This window comes from Pterocles gutturalis, unplaced genomic scaffold, assembly GCF_000699245.1.
Source record: "Pterocles gutturalis isolate BGI_N339 unplaced genomic scaffold, ASM69924v1 scaffold21005, whole genome shotgun sequence".
Lineage (NCBI taxonomy): Eukaryota > Metazoa > Chordata > Aves > Pterocliformes > Pteroclidae > Pterocles > Pterocles gutturalis.
In genome coordinates, this window is record NW_010138789.1 from 1 (window position 1) to 18,848 (window position 18,848).

Here is an 18,848-nt window from a genome sequence, read left to right on the forward strand (position 1 = left end):
GGCTGCATCAAAATAAGTGTGACCAGCAGTTTGAGGGAGGTGGTTCTCCCCCTCTGCTCTCGTGAGGCACCCCCTCTGCAATACTGCATCCAGCTCTGGAGTCCTCAGCACAGGAAAGACCTGGACCTGTTAGAGTGAGTCCAGAAGAGGGCCAGGAAGATGGTCAGAGGGCTGGAGCACCTCCCATATGAGGACAGGCTGAGAGTTGGGCCCAGGGAAGCTGTGGATGCCCCATCCCTGGAGGGGTTCAAGGCCAGGCTGGATGAGGCTTTGAGCAACCTGGGCTAGTGGGAGGTGTCACTGCCCATGGCAGGGGGGTGGAACTTGATGGTCTTTAAGGTCCCTTCAACCCCAAACCATTCTAGGTTTCTATGATTCTATGACTGACTCTTGGATAGGAGCTATTTCTTTAAATAAAACTGAAGAAATTTTGATTAATTTGTTTACAAGGAAATTTGGTAGGGGATGGACTGAATTTGCAGTGTTCTGACCTGAACTGACTCTGATCCATTGCTAAGGACAGGCGTTTATTAATATACCTGGAAAGGAGTGGGGTGGATGGCCAAAGCTGGCTTCTGATATTTGAAGTGAAATATGTGAAACTAATGAACTGCAATCATTAGGTCACACATAATGTAAGTGGTTCTCCCTCAGTGTGGGTTTTATTACGGGCAGGGATATTTATTAAGATCAGTTTCTGCAGTTTTGTCTGAGTAACTACTAAGTTAGTTATAGTTAATGGGTAATGACTGAAAACCCAACAGCTAGAAGTAATTAGGAAATGTCATGGTATAAAAGTCATTCTGCATCTCCTTTGCACTACCTTTTCAGATGTGGGAGACCTCAGGCCAACTTTCCTAGAGAACGAGACCTGGTCAGTTCTTATCTTTGCTCCAAGTGATTTGTCAATGTCATCTGGAATATGTCAGAGCCAAGAACTGTACTTCAGTCTCCCAGCCATAGCAGTGTCTCAACTGTGAGGTTCTTCATGTGCTCAGAGCGGGCTGTTTAAAGCACAAAACACACCTAGCAGCAATTTTTACTTACCACATTTCCTGTCTTGGAATTAACTGAAGGCATGATACTTGTGGGGTGTTGGAGGGAGAGATGCCAGTGCAGAGAACAGATCTGAAAATAACTCCTCTTAAGGAAAGTGATGGTAGCTATACTTCTGGTATTGTTCACTAGTTCTAGGGTGTACGACTGTCAGCTTCCAAGCTGACTGTATGTTTATAGGGTCTAGATGCATAGACTTTGAGCTTCCTCTCCACGTACCAGTGCCTTGATATTACTTGCATTCTGTTTCTCTGAATGTTTAACATGATCTCACATTTAATTTTATACCTTTGGCTAGAGTTGTGCGTGCTATGTGGTGGTAAGTTAATGGAGACTTTTGAAATTAATTCATTCTTGAGTATGTGAAATTATAACGTATCTTTAATGGGGTAGATTGGACTTGAGAAGTAACAATGGCCCTTGAGTGTTACCATTCAGATGGCAAATCATAAGGTCCTCTCACTGGATTAATCAAATGAATAAAAGATTTTAGGCTTATATGGGGAGTGTAGAATTACTAAGAAGCTACAAGTGTTAAATGACTTTTACTAAGTAAACCTGTTTCCCCTCCCCACCCCCCTAACCTTGATCATCTCCTGACATAAATGTTCTGAAAGAGAAGTGATGGCACACTGAATATCTGCAGATCCTCATGGGAGCTCTGACAGAAAAGCATTCAGACAGGTGAAACTTCACAATATCAAGAAAATTTTAAGTAGGAAAAAGTGGAAATGGTTCACTGTGGGTTGGCTTTCTGTCATGTTTAAAAATGAAGGCTATAGAAGAATAGCCCTGTCTTTAACTGAGATATAAAAGGATGTGGAGTTTTACTGCTTGGGACTATTTGTTATCTGGAGACAAACAGCACTGGAGCTTTAGCATACCGTGAAAATCTGGATCAGCTTGTGAGTCTGTGGGAGTCACAAGATACCATGTCTTTCATGACAGTGTCCTGACAAGGCTCTGGACTTGCCTTGCTTAATTATGGCTTGTCACTTGCCATGATAAACATGTCCTCTCCTGCATTCGTGACTAACTCGTGTGAGCTTTACAAGAGTGGTTTGTCAATGCTAAAATAAGGGGTTCAGGCTGAGCATTTGTCTGTGAAAAGGCTGATAGCAGGTACAGTAGATGACTTGTGCTGGATAATGGATTTTTACATTTGACTTTCAGATCTTGCGTGGGTGACTGTGTTGGCACAGAGTGCCCGGTGTGCCACATGCCAGCCTGGGTGCAAGATGTGCAGATAAACCGGCAACTAGATAACATGATTCAGCTTTGCAGCAAACTGCGGCATCTACTGGGTGCAGACACCTCAGGTAAGAGCAAACCTGGGTCTCTGACAGCTGTTGAATCCAGACTGCTCTGTTTCATCTCACGGGCTCTGTAGAGAATGAGCAGTGCAGCTCTGTTTAAGATTCTGAAAGGTTTTTCCGAATCATGTTTGGAAAATTTGATTTGAAGAGATCTGTCTGTATGGATTGCTCATTCTTTGAATCTGTTTTACTAAGAAATCTGCATGAGTGGGTTAGTCTGTAATTCATTAGAATCTGTCTTCCAAAATTAGATGAAGTGGGATAGACTCCCAAGTCATGTGGCAGTGACACAAACCAGGGGCACAAGTTGACGTATCTTGTGCTCTTAGGGGAGCACAAATGTGTAACGTTCTGCAGTGTACACTTCTTTAGGGGGGCCCTGTTAGAGGATTAATGCATATATATTGTCTTATTTTGTATTTGTGTACTGAGGCATGCATGCTGTCGCAGTGATTTTCAGTTTAGGGGTTTTGCACATGGAAAAAATTGTCTGTGTTCCTTGCCTAAAAGGGAAAGGAGGGAAGGCTTAACTCATTTATTTTCTGGTCCCTAACAATCAGCTAGTCTGCTACGATGGGATTTTGTCATTGCTGACTGTGCTAGAAGATTACAGAGATCCTATTGTGGGAATTCGTCTCTTTATCAAATTTTAGGCTGATTGTCAAAGTAGGAGAAAATGAAGTGAAATGAGCGTAGGTGAAAGAATGTCTCTTCTGCAAGCCCAGAGAGGAGCATTTTATGTAATAACAAGTTTTAGAAAACATTAATTTAGCTGTCAGATATAGAAAAGGTAATTCTTCCTTCATTGTTGCTTCCTAATATGTTTGTCTAAATTAAAGATTCTTTTTCTAAGTCTAATCCCATCAGTACCTTCATGTTCATTTATGGGGTAGCTCTTTATTGACATCAAAATAAATTGAAGCGGGGAGGCTGGAAGGCTATGTCCAACAGCAAAGGAATACATTTTATATAGATATAAAATCCTACTGTGATTAAATGTTCTGAAGTATAGAAAATGTAGATGATGGCTTAAATAGGATTTCAGGGAAACATTTTAAGTGGTGAAGGCTTTTAAAAACAAAGTTGGAGGAGAATCACTGAGAGGAGCTATTTGTGATGCTATAAATAAAGCATTTAAAATACAATATGGTAGTATTGATACTGTTTAGAATTTTTGGACAGATGGATTAACTTCTACAAATAGTTCTGTTTCACCATACTAAGAGTTGAATAATACATTTAATCCCATGGTCCTGCTAAAATAAGGTTTTCACGGTGTGGCCGAACCACAGAAACAAAATGAGGTTATTTTTGTGGTTTCTTTTTCTAACTTAAAAGCGGACACAAAATTGAAGTTTCCAAGAGTGTTTTATTTGGAGATAAAGTTATGAACTGATGTGGGAGATTACTTTCCGTCACTTGTAGTCTTTGCCCTGTACTAAGGATTAATGGCCTTTTGGGTATTTCATACTGAGGTTAAGGGAAAATCCTCCAGGGTTGGTTTTAGTTCACTGTCAGGAATGGTTTGGATACAGAATTAAATTAGCACATCTCTAACAACAGCCAGTTATGTGTTGTACTAGGGCAAATCACAGGATGCTGTAGATTTAGGGATTTTTACGAGCAAATCTTTTAGGGTGTTTAGTCACTCATCTCTGGCAAATCTGTCACCTCTCATAGATGTCTGTCTTGAACTTAATGTATACAAAGTGAAGTATGTTTGAGTTTGGAGAATCAGCACCTCTCTTGTTAAGGAGTTGCTTTCATGTTCTTGCGGCACTGTACTTCTGCCACATTCCTGTGGACAATATTTTATTTTCTCTTTTTGTTAGAAGGTCAGAAATTGTATTCTAGGTTCCAGTAAAGGAAACAGACTGAAAAATCAATCTTGCTGTGGAGAAAAGGAAGAGAAGCAGTTGAAAAAGGGATCTTTCCATGTATTTGTTTTATATGCCTTGTTTTGAGACAATTGTGGCTTTTCTCAAGGCTTCTGTTTGAGATCCTTGTTGACCCTGAAGTTTCTAATGCAAGTGCATTGTACTACCTATCTTTTTAATCTAAGACAGACCTAGTGAACGCAGTAAGTTGTGTGCGTTGTGTTCAAAAACACACAGAGCTACTGTGACTGAAAAGGATAGTGTTAAGCTCATGTGTTGAATAGTTCAAGGATGAGGATTCCTATACCACTAGATTCCACAGTGGATATGAGAGAGATCTGACTTTGTACTCCACTGCTATAAAGATAGCCTTCTGCCAAACTGTATGCATGTTCTAAGAAGCAAAGGCAAGTCATTCAGGAGAGACTGCACAAACCAGCTAATGCTTCCCTTTTAAATACAGCAATTGACACCACAGAATAGTTCTGAGGTGGCTGAAGGGCAAACAACAAACCTGAAACTGGCTAGCAAATGCATGTTCTAGTAGCAAATGCTGAGTCTCAAAATTAATTCACTTGTTAGAGCTGTTAGATCCTTAGCCTGTGGCGAGGTGAGGAGAGCTGTCTGACCTTTTCACCGCTGTAGCGTTGTACCTTTAGGAGGGTAATGGGAAGCTCTCTGGCTGGCAGGCTTCGTAGATGGGATGTCTGCACCTCAAAATCTTTAGCTCTAAAGTTGCAGAGTTCAAGATATCTTGAGAATTGGAGTTGTTGGGATGATAGGCTTCACAGGTGGATAATTCGTAAGAACTTGTTAAATCGTGGACGTAATGAATATAGTCCACTAGAGAAGGAGAAGGTTGATTCACTGTAATGATTTTGAAAGTAATTTTTAAGTACTTAGGCAGATTTTTCTGTTATATTCTTTAAAGACATTGTCATAAATTTTCACGACTATAATTTATAGATGATTTTACTTTATTCTTTGCAACATAATCTGCTTCACTGTAACACAGTCAAACAGAAAGCCTTCCTCCCCCCTTCCCATACAGACCAAGACCTTGCAGGTGTTGGTCAAAGCTTCCTAAACTCATAATTTTGATTAGCCTTTATAGGATCATAATTTAGTTTCACATTAGCTGATGCGGGGGGAAAGATGTTGAACTCCTGTTGTAACGGATTATATTGCTTTTCATGTATGCTGTGACATTTTTCATAATAGCTAAAGATGAGTTTTTGAATAGCTGGAATTTCTCTGTTTTTCCCCCTGTGTTGAATACTTAACTTGCAAAATAATCATTCTTCAGTCAAGGCACTAATGTTGCACAGATGGTACCAAAGCACTTCGCTTTGATTTTTAATAAGGGACTAGTTTGTCAAAGAGATTTCTCAACTTCTGTTCTGAAACCCATAATAGAGAATAATTTGAGATGCACACAATGTGCATCATTATATTCCTTTGATGCAGATTAATGATAGCTAAACCACATTTTCTAATTGTTCCTTTTTTTCCTGCTCTAGCCTGTTATTGCACTACAGCAGGACTTGGAGATGTAGCTCTCTAGTTTCAAGGCACTGTGTATCTCCTAATATTTTTGTCTACTCTCAACCCTTTTAGCACTTAAGAAATTCAACTCTATTAAATGTCAGCATTAAGAAACTTGTGCTTATTATGTGCAAATAAGTCTAATTTAGAAAAAGTTCAGTGAACATTTTGTGTATATGAATGTTACATTTAATAGGTAATGGAGAGTAAATATACGACATTTATTATAGGCTGATTCTAATGCTGTTATTGTGGATAGTCTTTATGCTATTGAGAATGCTTGAAATCTAGAATTAGTAAGGCATGCTTTACTAATTTACCCTGTCTCAATGCATCTCAAAAATTGTGTGAGGGTATTTCTATGTATTAAAAAGACAAACATATATGTAATTTTTTCATTCCTGTTGAGACATAAGCTCTGCTTTCCAACTTGGAGACAGCAAAGAGTTCCTTTGGATCGATTTTTCTATGAGTAATTTTCTCTGAAGGTAGTTTAACTGAATGCACTTAGCTACCAGATAATACTCTCTTTATGTAAATTAACAGTTACATATTAAATCATAAGAACTTCCTTTCAGTTCCTTAGCACTGTCTCTTCTCTCTCTCCTTCTCACAGCTCTGGGTCCATCACAGGATTAGGTTTTCAGGGAGGGTGGATTGGCCTTTTGTCCTTGTTGCTTCTACTCCCTACCTTGTATGCTTTAGAAATGGAGGAAAGGGGCAGCAGAGTCTCAGAATAATGTTTCTTTGCAGATGCTATGCAGAACTGTTCAGGTAAGCTACAGAATATTCTGAAAGATGGAGCTATTGAAGAACAGCTGAGGCACAACAAACACCCTGGAAGAAATTATTGCAATATCTTCCCTCGTAGGCTTTGGAGATTCTCTGGGTGTCAGTGGCTGGCCTCCTGATGTGACAGATCTCTAACAGTATGCATGGCCTTTTAAACATGTTCTGCAAGGGCCTCCCTCATCTAAAACATGTGGCATAGTCTTTTACACCTCAAGTAGTTGCATGTGAGTAAAAATAATCCTGGGAAAGTATGTATTTGGTGTATTTTCAGCAGGTTTTTAATAACCTGACTAGTAAGTGCCTGCTGAGCAACCAGTGATGAACAGATCAGTTTAAGAACCCTTGTGGTTGATTTTTCCCAAGCTTTCTTGCTGCCAGAAGTGGTATATACATAGCTTCCAGTGTAGATACTTAATTGTGTTATGCTGCTTTAGATCCTACTTCTGAAGGACAGTGCCTTTGATTGAATTTGGCACTTGGACTTTAAAGTCTTACTGTGCTATACACATCAGAAAGAATTCTGGCCATCAAAAAAATGTTCTACAAATTACTTCTGCAAGCTGATTTTATTCTTTCTCTTTACTTGGAGATGACTGATAGTTCTAGCAAGGTAAATATTTTGGAAGAAAATCTGCTAGTTGTGTAAACAGTGAAGGCATGACAAGTAAATATAACTGTGTTTTATATTTTTGCATCTGCTTGCAATCAAGTTGTTTCTTTTTTTAGATGTCATTGTCAGAATGAAACTGGATATGATAACCTTTCTGAAGGCTTAACTAGCTATGAGATTTCAGTCTCCATTTCGGTGCTCTTTTTCCTGTTTGCACCAAGCTGAGCCCTATAGGAAAACCAAATAGCTGCAGTTCTGTACTTGACGGTTATCTTTAGATACCTAAATGACTGATTAGCTAGCCTCAAGCTGTATTCTTAAAGACACTTTTGTTCTGATGCCTTATATATTTCTGTAGCTAAATCTCCTAATACCTAGCATATTTTAATTCAAGGGATAAGTAGGGTAATTTAAATCAAGATCGAGGAAACACTTAACCTTGAAATATTACTTTAAAAGAAAACAGCAAACATCTATTTTGCTGTTGAATGACTAGCTATACAGTTCTGTTTTAAGTGAATTTCAGATGTATTTTTTTGTGGTTAAGGGACTGTGACTAGTTTGCGATCTGTGAGTTTAATCACAGCTTGCTGTGGAAAACAGGCTATAGTTACTAACACCATAAATAGAAGAGAAGGTATGGAGAAGACAAATTATCCATGGAAAGTTCATGCACTGAAGTGAAAGGAATACGTTGTTGCAGTGAGTGTCTTTTAATAATGAAGACTTTGTCTAGTTTATTTCAAGAATGTGTAAAAAAACTCCATTAATCTTGCTCTTAGTTCTGTTTAGTAATAATAATACTACCCTACTTGCCTCACTAGGCAAAATTAATATTGGTTTTGTGATTGATTGCTGTAAATCACCGAGACTTTGTGAATGGTAGCTTAGTCTGTGAGGCTGGAGGCAACAGAAAGAATAAGTTGTGCATTTACTTTGGAGGACTTGTCCAAGTAACCTAAAATAACATAGGTTTTCAGGAAGGAATCTGTAAAAAAATCTGTTATTAGTTCTTTTGCACTGAGAGAGTTGTTGTCAAATTAAATCAGCGTCTAACTTAAAGGTCACTTCATGCTCCTTAATTTATTCTTGAGCTGTTGAGGACACCATTTATAGCCCTTGTTCTCAACTGTTATTTCATGTACTGGGAGTACAGGATATTCATCTGGTTATTGATTTGTTGTATGCTGTACGATGTGACTTATAAAATTGCTCCACTGCATATTTTTAAAGAAATGTTTGAGATCATTGAAATGTGTAGCTTCCTTGGAATTATTTACTACCAAGGGGTAAAGGATCAAATGACAGGACACAATTACTTACAGATTTTTCTATATATTCCTCTGATTGATCTGCTATATCTGTGGAATCAGTCACAATTTGTCAGGAATGTTCAATGCTTTTATAAGAATGTTATTTTTGCTTGCTTGCAGTTGTTCTTCCTGTTCACCTTCAGATGAACTGTAGCATCTTTTAAGAAAGTTGTGTCTGTGCATACATAAAAGAGCACAGAAACTACTTTGTTAAACCTATTTCCAAGGAAAACTTGATGAGAGACCAGCTTCTTTCCTCTCTATAACCTGGTCAGAAATCTTCCGTGCACGTGCTGTGTTGTGAACCGAGACTATTGAGGAAATTTCTCTGCCAGGGTGCTCACTTGCCTCGTGGGTAGCTTTAGCTGCAATGGGATCCCTGAACTCCAGAGTGGCTTGTGACCTTGCCAGTTGTTTTAAAGCCATTACATGTCTCTTCAGAAGAAATCAAGGCACTCATAGGTTGTATTTAGTAACACTTCATCATTTATTACAGTTGTTATTCTAATCTTTTTTTTGCGATGTTCTACTGAAGAGTACTCTAAACTAGTTTTCCTCTTCACTGATGCACTTAGATTCAACGGAACATACGTCCACACCAACTGACTCAGACTGCATAAAAAAGAATAAGAAGGAACAGATAAAAATGTGGTTCAGCCCAAGAAGTAGGAAGTTTCGATGTGTCCTGAACAGGAGTCGGACTGAGACTAAAAGTGATGACCTTTGTCAAGACACATCTTCAGTCTATGATTTCTTTCCTTCCCCTCCTCATGAAAAACCCTCCAAGCAGATCAAAAAGCCAACACAGAGTAAGAAGATGAAGAAGAAACATCTAGCAGACATTAACAAAGTGTGGAGCTTAGAGAAGCCTGAGCAGAAAGGAGATGTTGAGAAGACTCCTAAGGAAAAGTGTGTGACCATCTGCAGTCAACCAGTAGTCCTCTGCACTCCGGAGCCAAACAGCCCTGAAGAGTCACTTCAGAAGGAGGCAAAAAATCAGCAGGAGTCTGTAAAGGAAGCTGACTCCAGCAAAAATGCGGAAAATGAGGAAATGTCAGCACAAGTGAAAACCTCAGAGAAGAAAGATAGCAATGAGGTTGTGTGCCCTGCACAAGTCAGCAAGGAAAAGAATTGTGCTACAGAGACATCACTGCCAATAGAAAATGAAACTACACCTTTAAAACGTGGAAGGGAGCAATCCAGTCTTCCAGTTACTTCTCAGTCCAAAAGAGCAAGAAGAACTGAGAGGAGCATTATTGGGAAGTCAGGCAGCCAGGAGTTACCTCAGGGTTGCCCCATCTCCCCAGCAACTGAACACAAGACACCAGTTCAGATTTCTTCCTCTGTATCGAAACCCACTGACACCGTAATGAAGACAAGAAGCTCTGCAGTCTTCCAAGCAATAAATAGTCCTTCGCTTTCAAAATCTCCCTCTACCCCATCTACTTCTAAGACTTGTAATCAAGTAGGAATACCCCACAGTCTTTCTGTGTTGAAGTCCCCTGGTGGTAACACAATTGCCAGAAGAAATTACAAAGGAGAGACTTTGCTCCATGTTGCTTCCATCAAGGTAGGACCATGATCTCCTGGTTTAAGCAGGGGTTTAAAAAGTCAATGTTGTATTAAAAATATCCTGGAAACCAGTTACTTCAGTACATCCTATTTTGGGGTGGTGGGGGGGTTGGAAATCTCATCTTGTGGTCTCTTTCTTCTAGGTTTATTAGGGAATTTCTAACCTGATTCTCTAATTTCATAAAGAAACGACTATAGGAATGATCAAAGATGGTTATACTTGAGAAACTCAAGTATAGGTGTACTACATTGTCAGTTATACCTATGAGTTCTAGGAAGTGATCAGCATCCAGATGTTTTGGCCTTATGTGCCAGAAAGCTGTCTCTGTGGTTTGTCATAAGGAGTTAAGCTCAGTATACGATTTCATAATCTTTGAGATCCTCCATCTGATGCAAGTGTGGACTCAACAGGAACAAGATGCTGCAGGCTGGGATTGCCATGCTGAGCTCTATGCTCTGAGCATGCTGTCCTCACAGATGGTGGAGAAGGGAGAACTAGGACAGAGTTGGGATGTTCTCAGTAGACTTCACTTTTATCAAGGTTATTCTTGGAATGACAGCTGCCACTTACTTTGCTCTTATTGTCTTAGCCAGTTCCTGCTGTGGTAGAACTTCATGGCTTTGCTCTTTGGAAGGGTTGTCCTTCGTTATTACTATGTAAAAGCTGCATGCAGATGGGGTAAGTTGAATGCTTACAGTCAAACTCATCAGATGTGCTAAAATGACAGCTCTCTTCTGAGTGGTCATTTCAAAGATTTGTAGTCTGGCAATTTAAATGTACTTTGTGCTAAATCATAATATAGAAATACTGTGTGGTTAATAAACTGCCTACACTGGTGGAATTGATTCACCTGTAAGCATCCTGACATTTTCAGCACTTCTACTTGTTGAGACAAAGGCTGCTCTTGATAAATAACTGTGTCCTCTTCCAAAGGCATTCTAATAAGCCACTCCTGCTGCATGAGACCTTTTTAAATGGAAGTGACAGCTGAGCTGAGTTGAGTACAGATATCTTACTTGGTGCCATTAATGTGGAACTAGGGAGGAGAAAATGAAACATTGTCCTCACAGGACTCGAGAGCTTTAAAAGATAAATCTCTTTTTACCTCTCATCTTAAGTCCTGTATATTACTCCTTATTAAAACACTGTTTACAAATTATCCTTCCATGATTTTCTGGGAATTTGTAAGGTATACTATTATGACTGACTGGCTCAAAAAAAATTTATCTACCTTGACAAGTTTTTACACAGGCATGGTTTCTAGCAACATGCCTGATACTTCTCTGGAACACAAGTATTTCATCTAAGAAAATAGAGCATCTCTGCAGCTTATTGTAAGACTTGAAGTAAACTAATATATGCCAATAAAGTGGTCTTCGACTGCAAAGCAATCTGAAGAGAAATGAGTAAAAAAATATACAGCTTATGCTATAGACAAAAAGAATAAAGAAGTTTTGACTATCCAAGTTCAGTGGCGCAGCTGGCATTGCTTGTTGGCATTGGCACAGCCCTCTGAGCAAGGGGTAGGGCTATTTCAGGGGGCTGAAAAGCTGACCTCCAGCTGCAGTGTAGGCATTGGGGGGGGCAGACACAAGTGCTTTTTTCAGTCCTGTGTGTGAATTCATTCTGGTATTTTCTTCTAATGTTTATAATTATTGAGCTAAAATGGGAAGTTGCTTCTGTTCCTCATTAGTTCTGCTGTGGTTTTAGTTTGTCAATTCCATTAACTAGGTAGGGCTCCAGGGTGATCTCAAAGTTACCACTCTATTTTAAAGGTGATTAAAATGAGGCAAGGAGTGCGGTCTTTTGGTTATAGTCTTAGTTTACTTGCATGTATCTTTGTTCCCAGCTACTGAACTTTCGTCCAGTGCAACTCTGAGAAGGTTGTTTTACTGTCCGTGAACCTCAGCTCCTCATCTGTAGAAGGAGGCTGTGCAGATTATCTTCTTTACTTTGTGGTGTTCTTTGTTCTTGTTACATAGCTCAATCGCAAGTCTATTTCAGCATTCCTAAGATGCTGCATTCCCTGGTAAATGTAGGCACAGTTACCAGTCCATGTCAAAGTGGATTAAGACTAAGTTGCTCAAGCCAGTGTGATGTGAGGACTTGGTCTTTCTAGAGAAGTGTCGGTCATGGCTTTTGGTAACATTTTACTTTGTGAAGCAAAGAACAAGAAATAATAGTGATTTGGTTGCCATGATTCTGCTGGGGATGTGTGGCAATTGCAAGAAAACATTTTTTTTTGCATGCAAGTATCTTTGATATAACCTGTATGTTTCTAGATAACTCTTCCAAGTTGTAGGAACCCTGCTATGGAACTGCTCAATGTGTTTTCTTAAACTGGTCTGGAAAATGCTAGGCTTTATACTATATGTATATTCTCGTTGTGGTTTGTTTTGGTTTGGGTTTTGTTTGTTTTGTGTGTTTTGTTTTTTTTTTGTTTTTGTTTTTTTTTTCCAAAATAGTGCTGTCACTTTTTCTGTTTCTGGAAAAAGTATTTATCTTCCAGTTTTGTTTTATAGATGACTTGTTTTCTTGTTCTTTCCACAGCCAGCAATGTTTTTCCACATGTGTAGTGGGAAACAGACTTGTAGCTGCCACTCTCCCCCCTCAAAGTGAAATAAAGTCTAATTTTCTAGTAAAACTTCCAATTAGTTAAAATACAAAACGTGACCTATTGCACTCCTAATATTCTAAACTGGTGGGAAATTGCCCAATCAACAGCCCTTCCACATCTGATTTTTTTTTTTTTACAGTAGCATAATGACTTCACAGGACTGACTCTTACATGGTGATTAAACATGCAGCGCAGTACTACTTAACTAGTTAGTACAGAGTCATATATCTATTACACAGAGAAAAAATCATCGTTTCTTGGTACAGTATTTCAGGTCGTCTTGTGCCTGTATTTTGTATTGCCAAGGGAGATGGTGGGGCAGTTTCCAATGTGGAGTTGCTGCCACTATGGGTTCCAGGAAGAGGAACAGCAAACTACAGTGCAACAGGGTAACAGAGGACAGTGGCAACCGCTGCACTGTTACAAAGGACTGGATGGGAGGTAGCTGGGAGGAAGGTTTTGATTTTTTAAGTTTCGAGTTAAAAGCAATTAGAGAGTTGTCCCTGTTCCGTGGAAAGAAGAAATTGCATCTATGCAGAGCATCTGCTTAGTCTGAAGAAAGAGGGAAGGAGCACAGGGACCAGCCTGTGAGAGAGCCTGGGAGACTGTTCTTCCTTTTTATTGTTTTGTTTCCAGTTAATGACACATTACAGTGAAAGAAGATTCAGTGGTTTTGTGAGCATGTGATGGCCAATATCAGAATACCTTTTAGATCCTTTTTCAGGTATCTCTGGCCTGATCAGCTGTGCAGCTCCTCACTTTTGGTACCAAATGCGTGTGTATTGTGGTTGAGTGTTGGGTCACACATGTCCATGGGAGGATCATCTCCCCTCCTGCCTTTCCTCTTGAGTCTTGAGGTACAGGAGGGGAGTTGTGCTGCTGCGCAGTCAGACATTGCCAGCCTCCCCTGAGCAAAAGGTGCTGGATGGACGGCATCGTGCATCTGTTGCTCCAAGCCTTGTGATTTTGTGTGGCAGGTGACACTGCTGTGTGTATAATGCCCATTTCATTGGGGAAATGAGGTCTGCTGGCAGAAACTAGCAAGTTGACTCAGATGTGGGTGTAGCACCTGAGACTGCTTTGAAGTTGTAGTTTGACATCAACTCTCTAATATTAAAGCCAAGTGGTACTGGAATGGTCAGCAGCCTCCTGATTATGGGTAGTATCCAGCAGGTAGCTTAAGGCAAATATGAAGCAGGGTAATGGTTTCAGATGCAGAATTTAAGAATATGAAAATTGGCCATGAGTCAAAGCACTCCATCTTCCCACATGCTGATTTGAAAGGTTAGAAACAAATTGCCTTTTCTTTTTCTACAATGCTTGGTTGTTATGTCTCTTGTTTCTGAGGTGGTTTAAACTTCTTGAATATTTCCTTTTTGTTAAAGGTTAAGCATAGCTACTTGCATGCTTGTTAGTTAATAAATGGTCTGCTGGGTAGGGAATTAATTTAGAGAAATTTGAGGTGAGAAACTGGCTGGTTCCTGGAAAGAGCTGGTTGGACCATTCACAATTATTATAAGCACTCTGTAATTCATGTTTGCCCTCTTTGACTGCTTATCCTGAGTTGTAAATAACCTTGTTTTCCTCCCCAACCCCCACCTAAGTTAAACAAGCAAATGTATTTGGGTTTGAAAGGGTTTTTTTGTTTGTTTGTTTGACCTAAAGATGGAAGTCAGTTACCTTTGCAAATAAAGGGAGAAGTGTTTTGGTTGATGTGGTACAGGGTTTTAGCTTCATTTCCATGTACTGCTTTAATTCTTTGGGTCTGTCTTTTTTGAACTGGTAGAATGTTTTCACTGACTTAATAATTTAAATGTCACTTTTTGGGTGGAAAATATCTATGGTTAATGGAAATAGTAAAGGGTAAAATGGAAAAAAAGAAAAAACCTGAGAAACTATGGCTAAAAGAACACTTGCAGTTCTTCTTAACCATCTGTCTGCATTAACATCGTGACACAATTGTCTTGGGGGGAAAAAACCTTGCCTAAGCCAAATGAGGATGCTTTTGTGGTCTTATGCCATCAGCATCAGCAGGAAATTCTCATTGGGAGGGAAGTGTCTGTAAAGCTGTGTAAATACCCTTCTCTGTGTAAGCTAATGCTGTCTTCTAGATCTGCCAACAGATGGCCCCAATGCTTTTCTTGCTTCTGTGGTTTGCAGAACTCCCTTAAGCTGTCACAGAGGAAGAGCAACCCTGTGCATTATTGTGTTGTCACTATATGTAAGCTTTGTTTTGAGCTTAAAATGTCCTTTTCTTTGTTTCTTCCAGATGGATAATTTCACATTCTGCAATAGTTTCTGCCTCTTCAGAAGCTAGTTGTAATCCTTCATTTGTAATGAGATTTAAAAATAAACAATTCCCTGTGAATTCTTAATGTTATCATTTTTCTACCTGTTGTTTGTCCTGTTCTCTACTTCTGAACAAGTAGTATTTCCAATTACATTTCTACTCTGCTGCTGCAGACTGCTAAGACAAGCTGCTGAGGACCTCTCCTCCTCTCATCTGTTATGGTTATGGCTAAATGTGCAAAGTCTATTTCGGTACTAGTCAAAGCACAACTTCAGGAAGCATGTTTGAATTAGTAATCTCAAAGCAATAGGTGAGTATAGGTGTAGTCTCTACTGCTTTCTTACTTGTGGAAGAAGGACACAGGGTAGATAGATATTTGTGGCTGGGACTTGCCACTGCCAGGTGATTAGCCTTTCTTGTTTAGTGTTGAGCAAAACATTTATTAACTTTTATACGTGCAATTCCATCAACTCTGATAGAACTGCTCAATGTGTTAACTGCACTTTTTTTACTTTTGGATCACTGTTAGATGATGGTGACCCTCTTGCAGGAGGGACCCAAACACTTGCCTGCTAAAGATCTGCTTCTTGAACTTTCACCTTCCTCTTTTTTTAACTAAATATTCACAATATAGTTACTGACTTCAGAGCCTCTGAGGGGTCAAAAAGTTGTTCTCCTAGCTATGAACAATTTTGTTAATGTATCTCTCGTAATCCTGATTGACAGTGCCCATCCAGTCGTTGCGCAGTACAGCTGGAGTGACAGCTTCCCCTCCCTTTCTGTCGCTCTCATTGCTAGGTGTTGGTTGCAGGGAGCAGGTTCCATTTACAGCTGAGGCGATGGCAATCTTTTCCCTCTGTAAACAGCAAAACACCAATTTTCTAATTTTGATTTAGACCTGGGTTTTGTTCTGTAGATGTCAGTACTGATGTCCACACCAGCAATGTTTCCTTTGATAGAACTCCAGTAATACTTTACGGATCAACATTCACATGCTGCCTTATGCCCACACAAATTATTAGCTATGCTTGCTGCTCTAAAGGAGTACTCTTGAAATGTCAAACCCTTGCTGTACATGTTTGCAAACTTAACTCTAAATGATAAGCTCAGATCTCACTCATTATAGATAATTGTATCTTCTCTCCGTAGAAGATCTAATGCTGAGCCCCGTCTTAGCTGCCTCTGAATAACTCTTCAGATTTGACGCACAACTATTTCTGTGCAACCATTCTAACAGCAGTGTATTCTTTAATTTCTTTGAAAGGTAATATTTTCCTGGGACACCTAGGTGGTTAATACAATATGTGAGATTTATCTCTGTGTTAATTTGCTTGACTGTTGTAAAGCCAGTGATTCTCAGCGGTTTTTTTTTGTCAACTTTGAGTTTCCAGTTGTTACTTGGTGGATTTGTTTCTGCTAAGCAGAATCTCTCTTAGTATTTTCTCTAACTAAAAAGTAAAGATTAAAGCTATTTTGTTTTTTCCAAAGTGTTCCTTGATAACCAAAAAATGGGATTAAGTTTATTTTTGTTGTATTTAAAGCTTAATTTAATATTCTCTCACTTTTTCAAGGTACACTGTGGAGTAACAGTTAGGAAGTCCTTGACTTGCCATTACTTAAGGGCATGGAACTTTCTGTGTATCATGGATTAAACTTCTCTTCCCCCCTCTGGGTCCTAATATTGATGTATTGCAAGTTTGGCCAAGAACAAGAGCTAGACACCTGGTCTAGGGAAGTTGTTAGTGGTCATCTTGAAATGCTTGGTTCGGGGCAGATCCTAAAAAAACCCAAAAAACCAAAACCCCAAAACCTAAAATAAAAACAGTTGTGGAATCAGTGGCAAGCTATGCAGAAACTTGAGACCTACTGTGCTAGTTTAGCCTTTGAAAGGCTTGCATTATTTAGGTAGTTGTGGTCATTAGATGACACTTGACAATCTTCTCCTTCCCTGTTACCCCATCAGCTGAGAACTAGTATGTAACTTCTCCTGATCTGGAATAGTGCAGGTGTGAAAGGTGGTACCTGATGCTGAGAGGTGCAGGGCAGACTGGCTCTGTTACTTGTTTGCCCACAGCTGTGGAGGGTTCTTGGCATTACAACAAAAATTTTGGAACAGAATTCAGGGCACCTCTTCCAGTAGGGCAGACCTTTGCAATTGCTGCTCTGTGGTAACAAACGCCAGAAGCAGGAACTGACACGGCACAAAGTGGGTTTTAAGTAAAATGTGCTGGGGTGCAGACAGTGCTGTGAAAGGAGAAAGGGGGCCGAAGTCTGTTTTCAGTCTCTTTTTTGGGTTACTTTTCCCACCTGCTTTTAAGAACACCTGCACTGCAGAGATTTCCTTGCCTCAGCTTCTGCAGGAATCTTCTCCTTGCCTATTTATAGCTGTGTCTGTATATGCGCCAATCTGATTACCAACTTGCTCTCTTGCACTTGGCTTTTAAGAGCATCAAAACATCTGATTCACAAATTCTGCCCAGTAACTTCCTTCACCTTGTCTCCCCTAAGCCTCTTTCCTCTTCCCATAATCTCTGCATTAGTTTCCACCTTTTTCCACATACATTTTCTTGCTTATAGTAAAAATTGAATATATAACGTTCTTCCAAAAGCAAATTGAAACTATCTTGGTAGAATTAACTGTCAGAGAAAGTGCCAGTGAGATTCAACCTGAGCCTTAAATACAGCCTTAAATACAGCTCTTTCCATTTTCCTTTTGACTTGTGGGAAAACAATTTATCGAATCTTGCCAGGTTTATTTATCTATTTCACCTATACATGTCTTTAGACAGTTATTTAGATTAGTTTGGAAAAAATCCTTTCTGAAGGACAAGGAATTTCTGAATAAATATTTCTGATTTTAGTCCTTGCAGTTGACTCTAGTGGCCAGATTGCAATCAGCACAAACTTGTTTGTTTATTCTAAGTCTGTTATGCATATTGTTCTTCTGTAAAACAATATATATTTGTGTAAAATGCATAGGTACTGGCAAATGAACAGTAATGATAAACCGTGGTCTCCGAAACAGTTGAGTTTTTCTTACCCTGACAGTATCTAAATGGAAGACTTGTATCATTACATTTTTATTGCAGCTAAATTTATAATTCTGCCTCTCTTAAATTTTTGTTGTCTTTGTGTATCTTCTTCGTTACTTTTTAATAACTACGTTTTTTTTTCCTATGTAGGGTGACTTAGCAGCTGTTGAACAGCTGCTGAAAAATGGGGCAGATCCCAATGTCAAAGATAATGCTGGCTGGACACCGCTGGTGAGTGTTGAAGGCTTTTTTCTGTCATCTGTCTTCTGATCAGATTTCATTTCGTCCTTCCTTTCCTCTCCTGTATTTTAGTTCCTTTTATATGCATGTAGGTGACAAAGAATTATGCAAAGTGAGGAAGTGACGATAAGTTAAAGTTTATTAGCAACTAATGACCTGCCCAAGTCCAACTGTTCTTTGCTGGGGTAGGACATACCAAGAAGTCTATCAGCCTGATGTTCTGGAAGTGCAGAAAATATAACTATGATAACTAGAAAAGGAGCAAGCCCAGCCAGCATTGGTTCATGAAAGGAAGGTCGTGCTTGACCAACCTGATCTCCTTCTATGACCAGGTGACACGTCTAGTGGATGAGGGAAAGGCCGTGGATGTCATCTACTTGGACTTTAGCAAGGCCTCCGACAGCGTGTCCTACAGCATTATCCTAGAAAAGCTGGTGGCTCATGGCTTAGACAGGAACACCCTTTGCTGGATAAAAAACTGGCTGGATGGCCGAGCCCAGAGAGTCGTGGTGAATGGAGTGAAGTCCAGGTGCCGGCCGGTCACCAGTGGTGTTCCATAGGGATGGGTTTTGGGGCCTGTCCTGTTT

At 39.6% G+C, this 18,848-nt stretch overlaps 1 protein-coding gene across 1 annotated transcript; it reads left to right on the top strand.

The window, feature by feature from the left end:
• Positions 1-2,229: 2,229 nt before the first annotated feature.
• On the top strand, positions 2,230-18,252 carry LOC104458099 (BRCA1-associated RING domain protein 1-like; the record flags this gene model as incomplete). Its single annotated transcript, XM_010083141.1, has 3 exons — positions 2,230-2,375; positions 9,085-10,079; positions 18,172-18,252. Coding segments are annotated over 3 exons (1,222 nt in total), but the record flags the coding sequence as incomplete, so codon positions are not given.
• Positions 18,253-18,848: the final 596 nt, after the last annotated feature.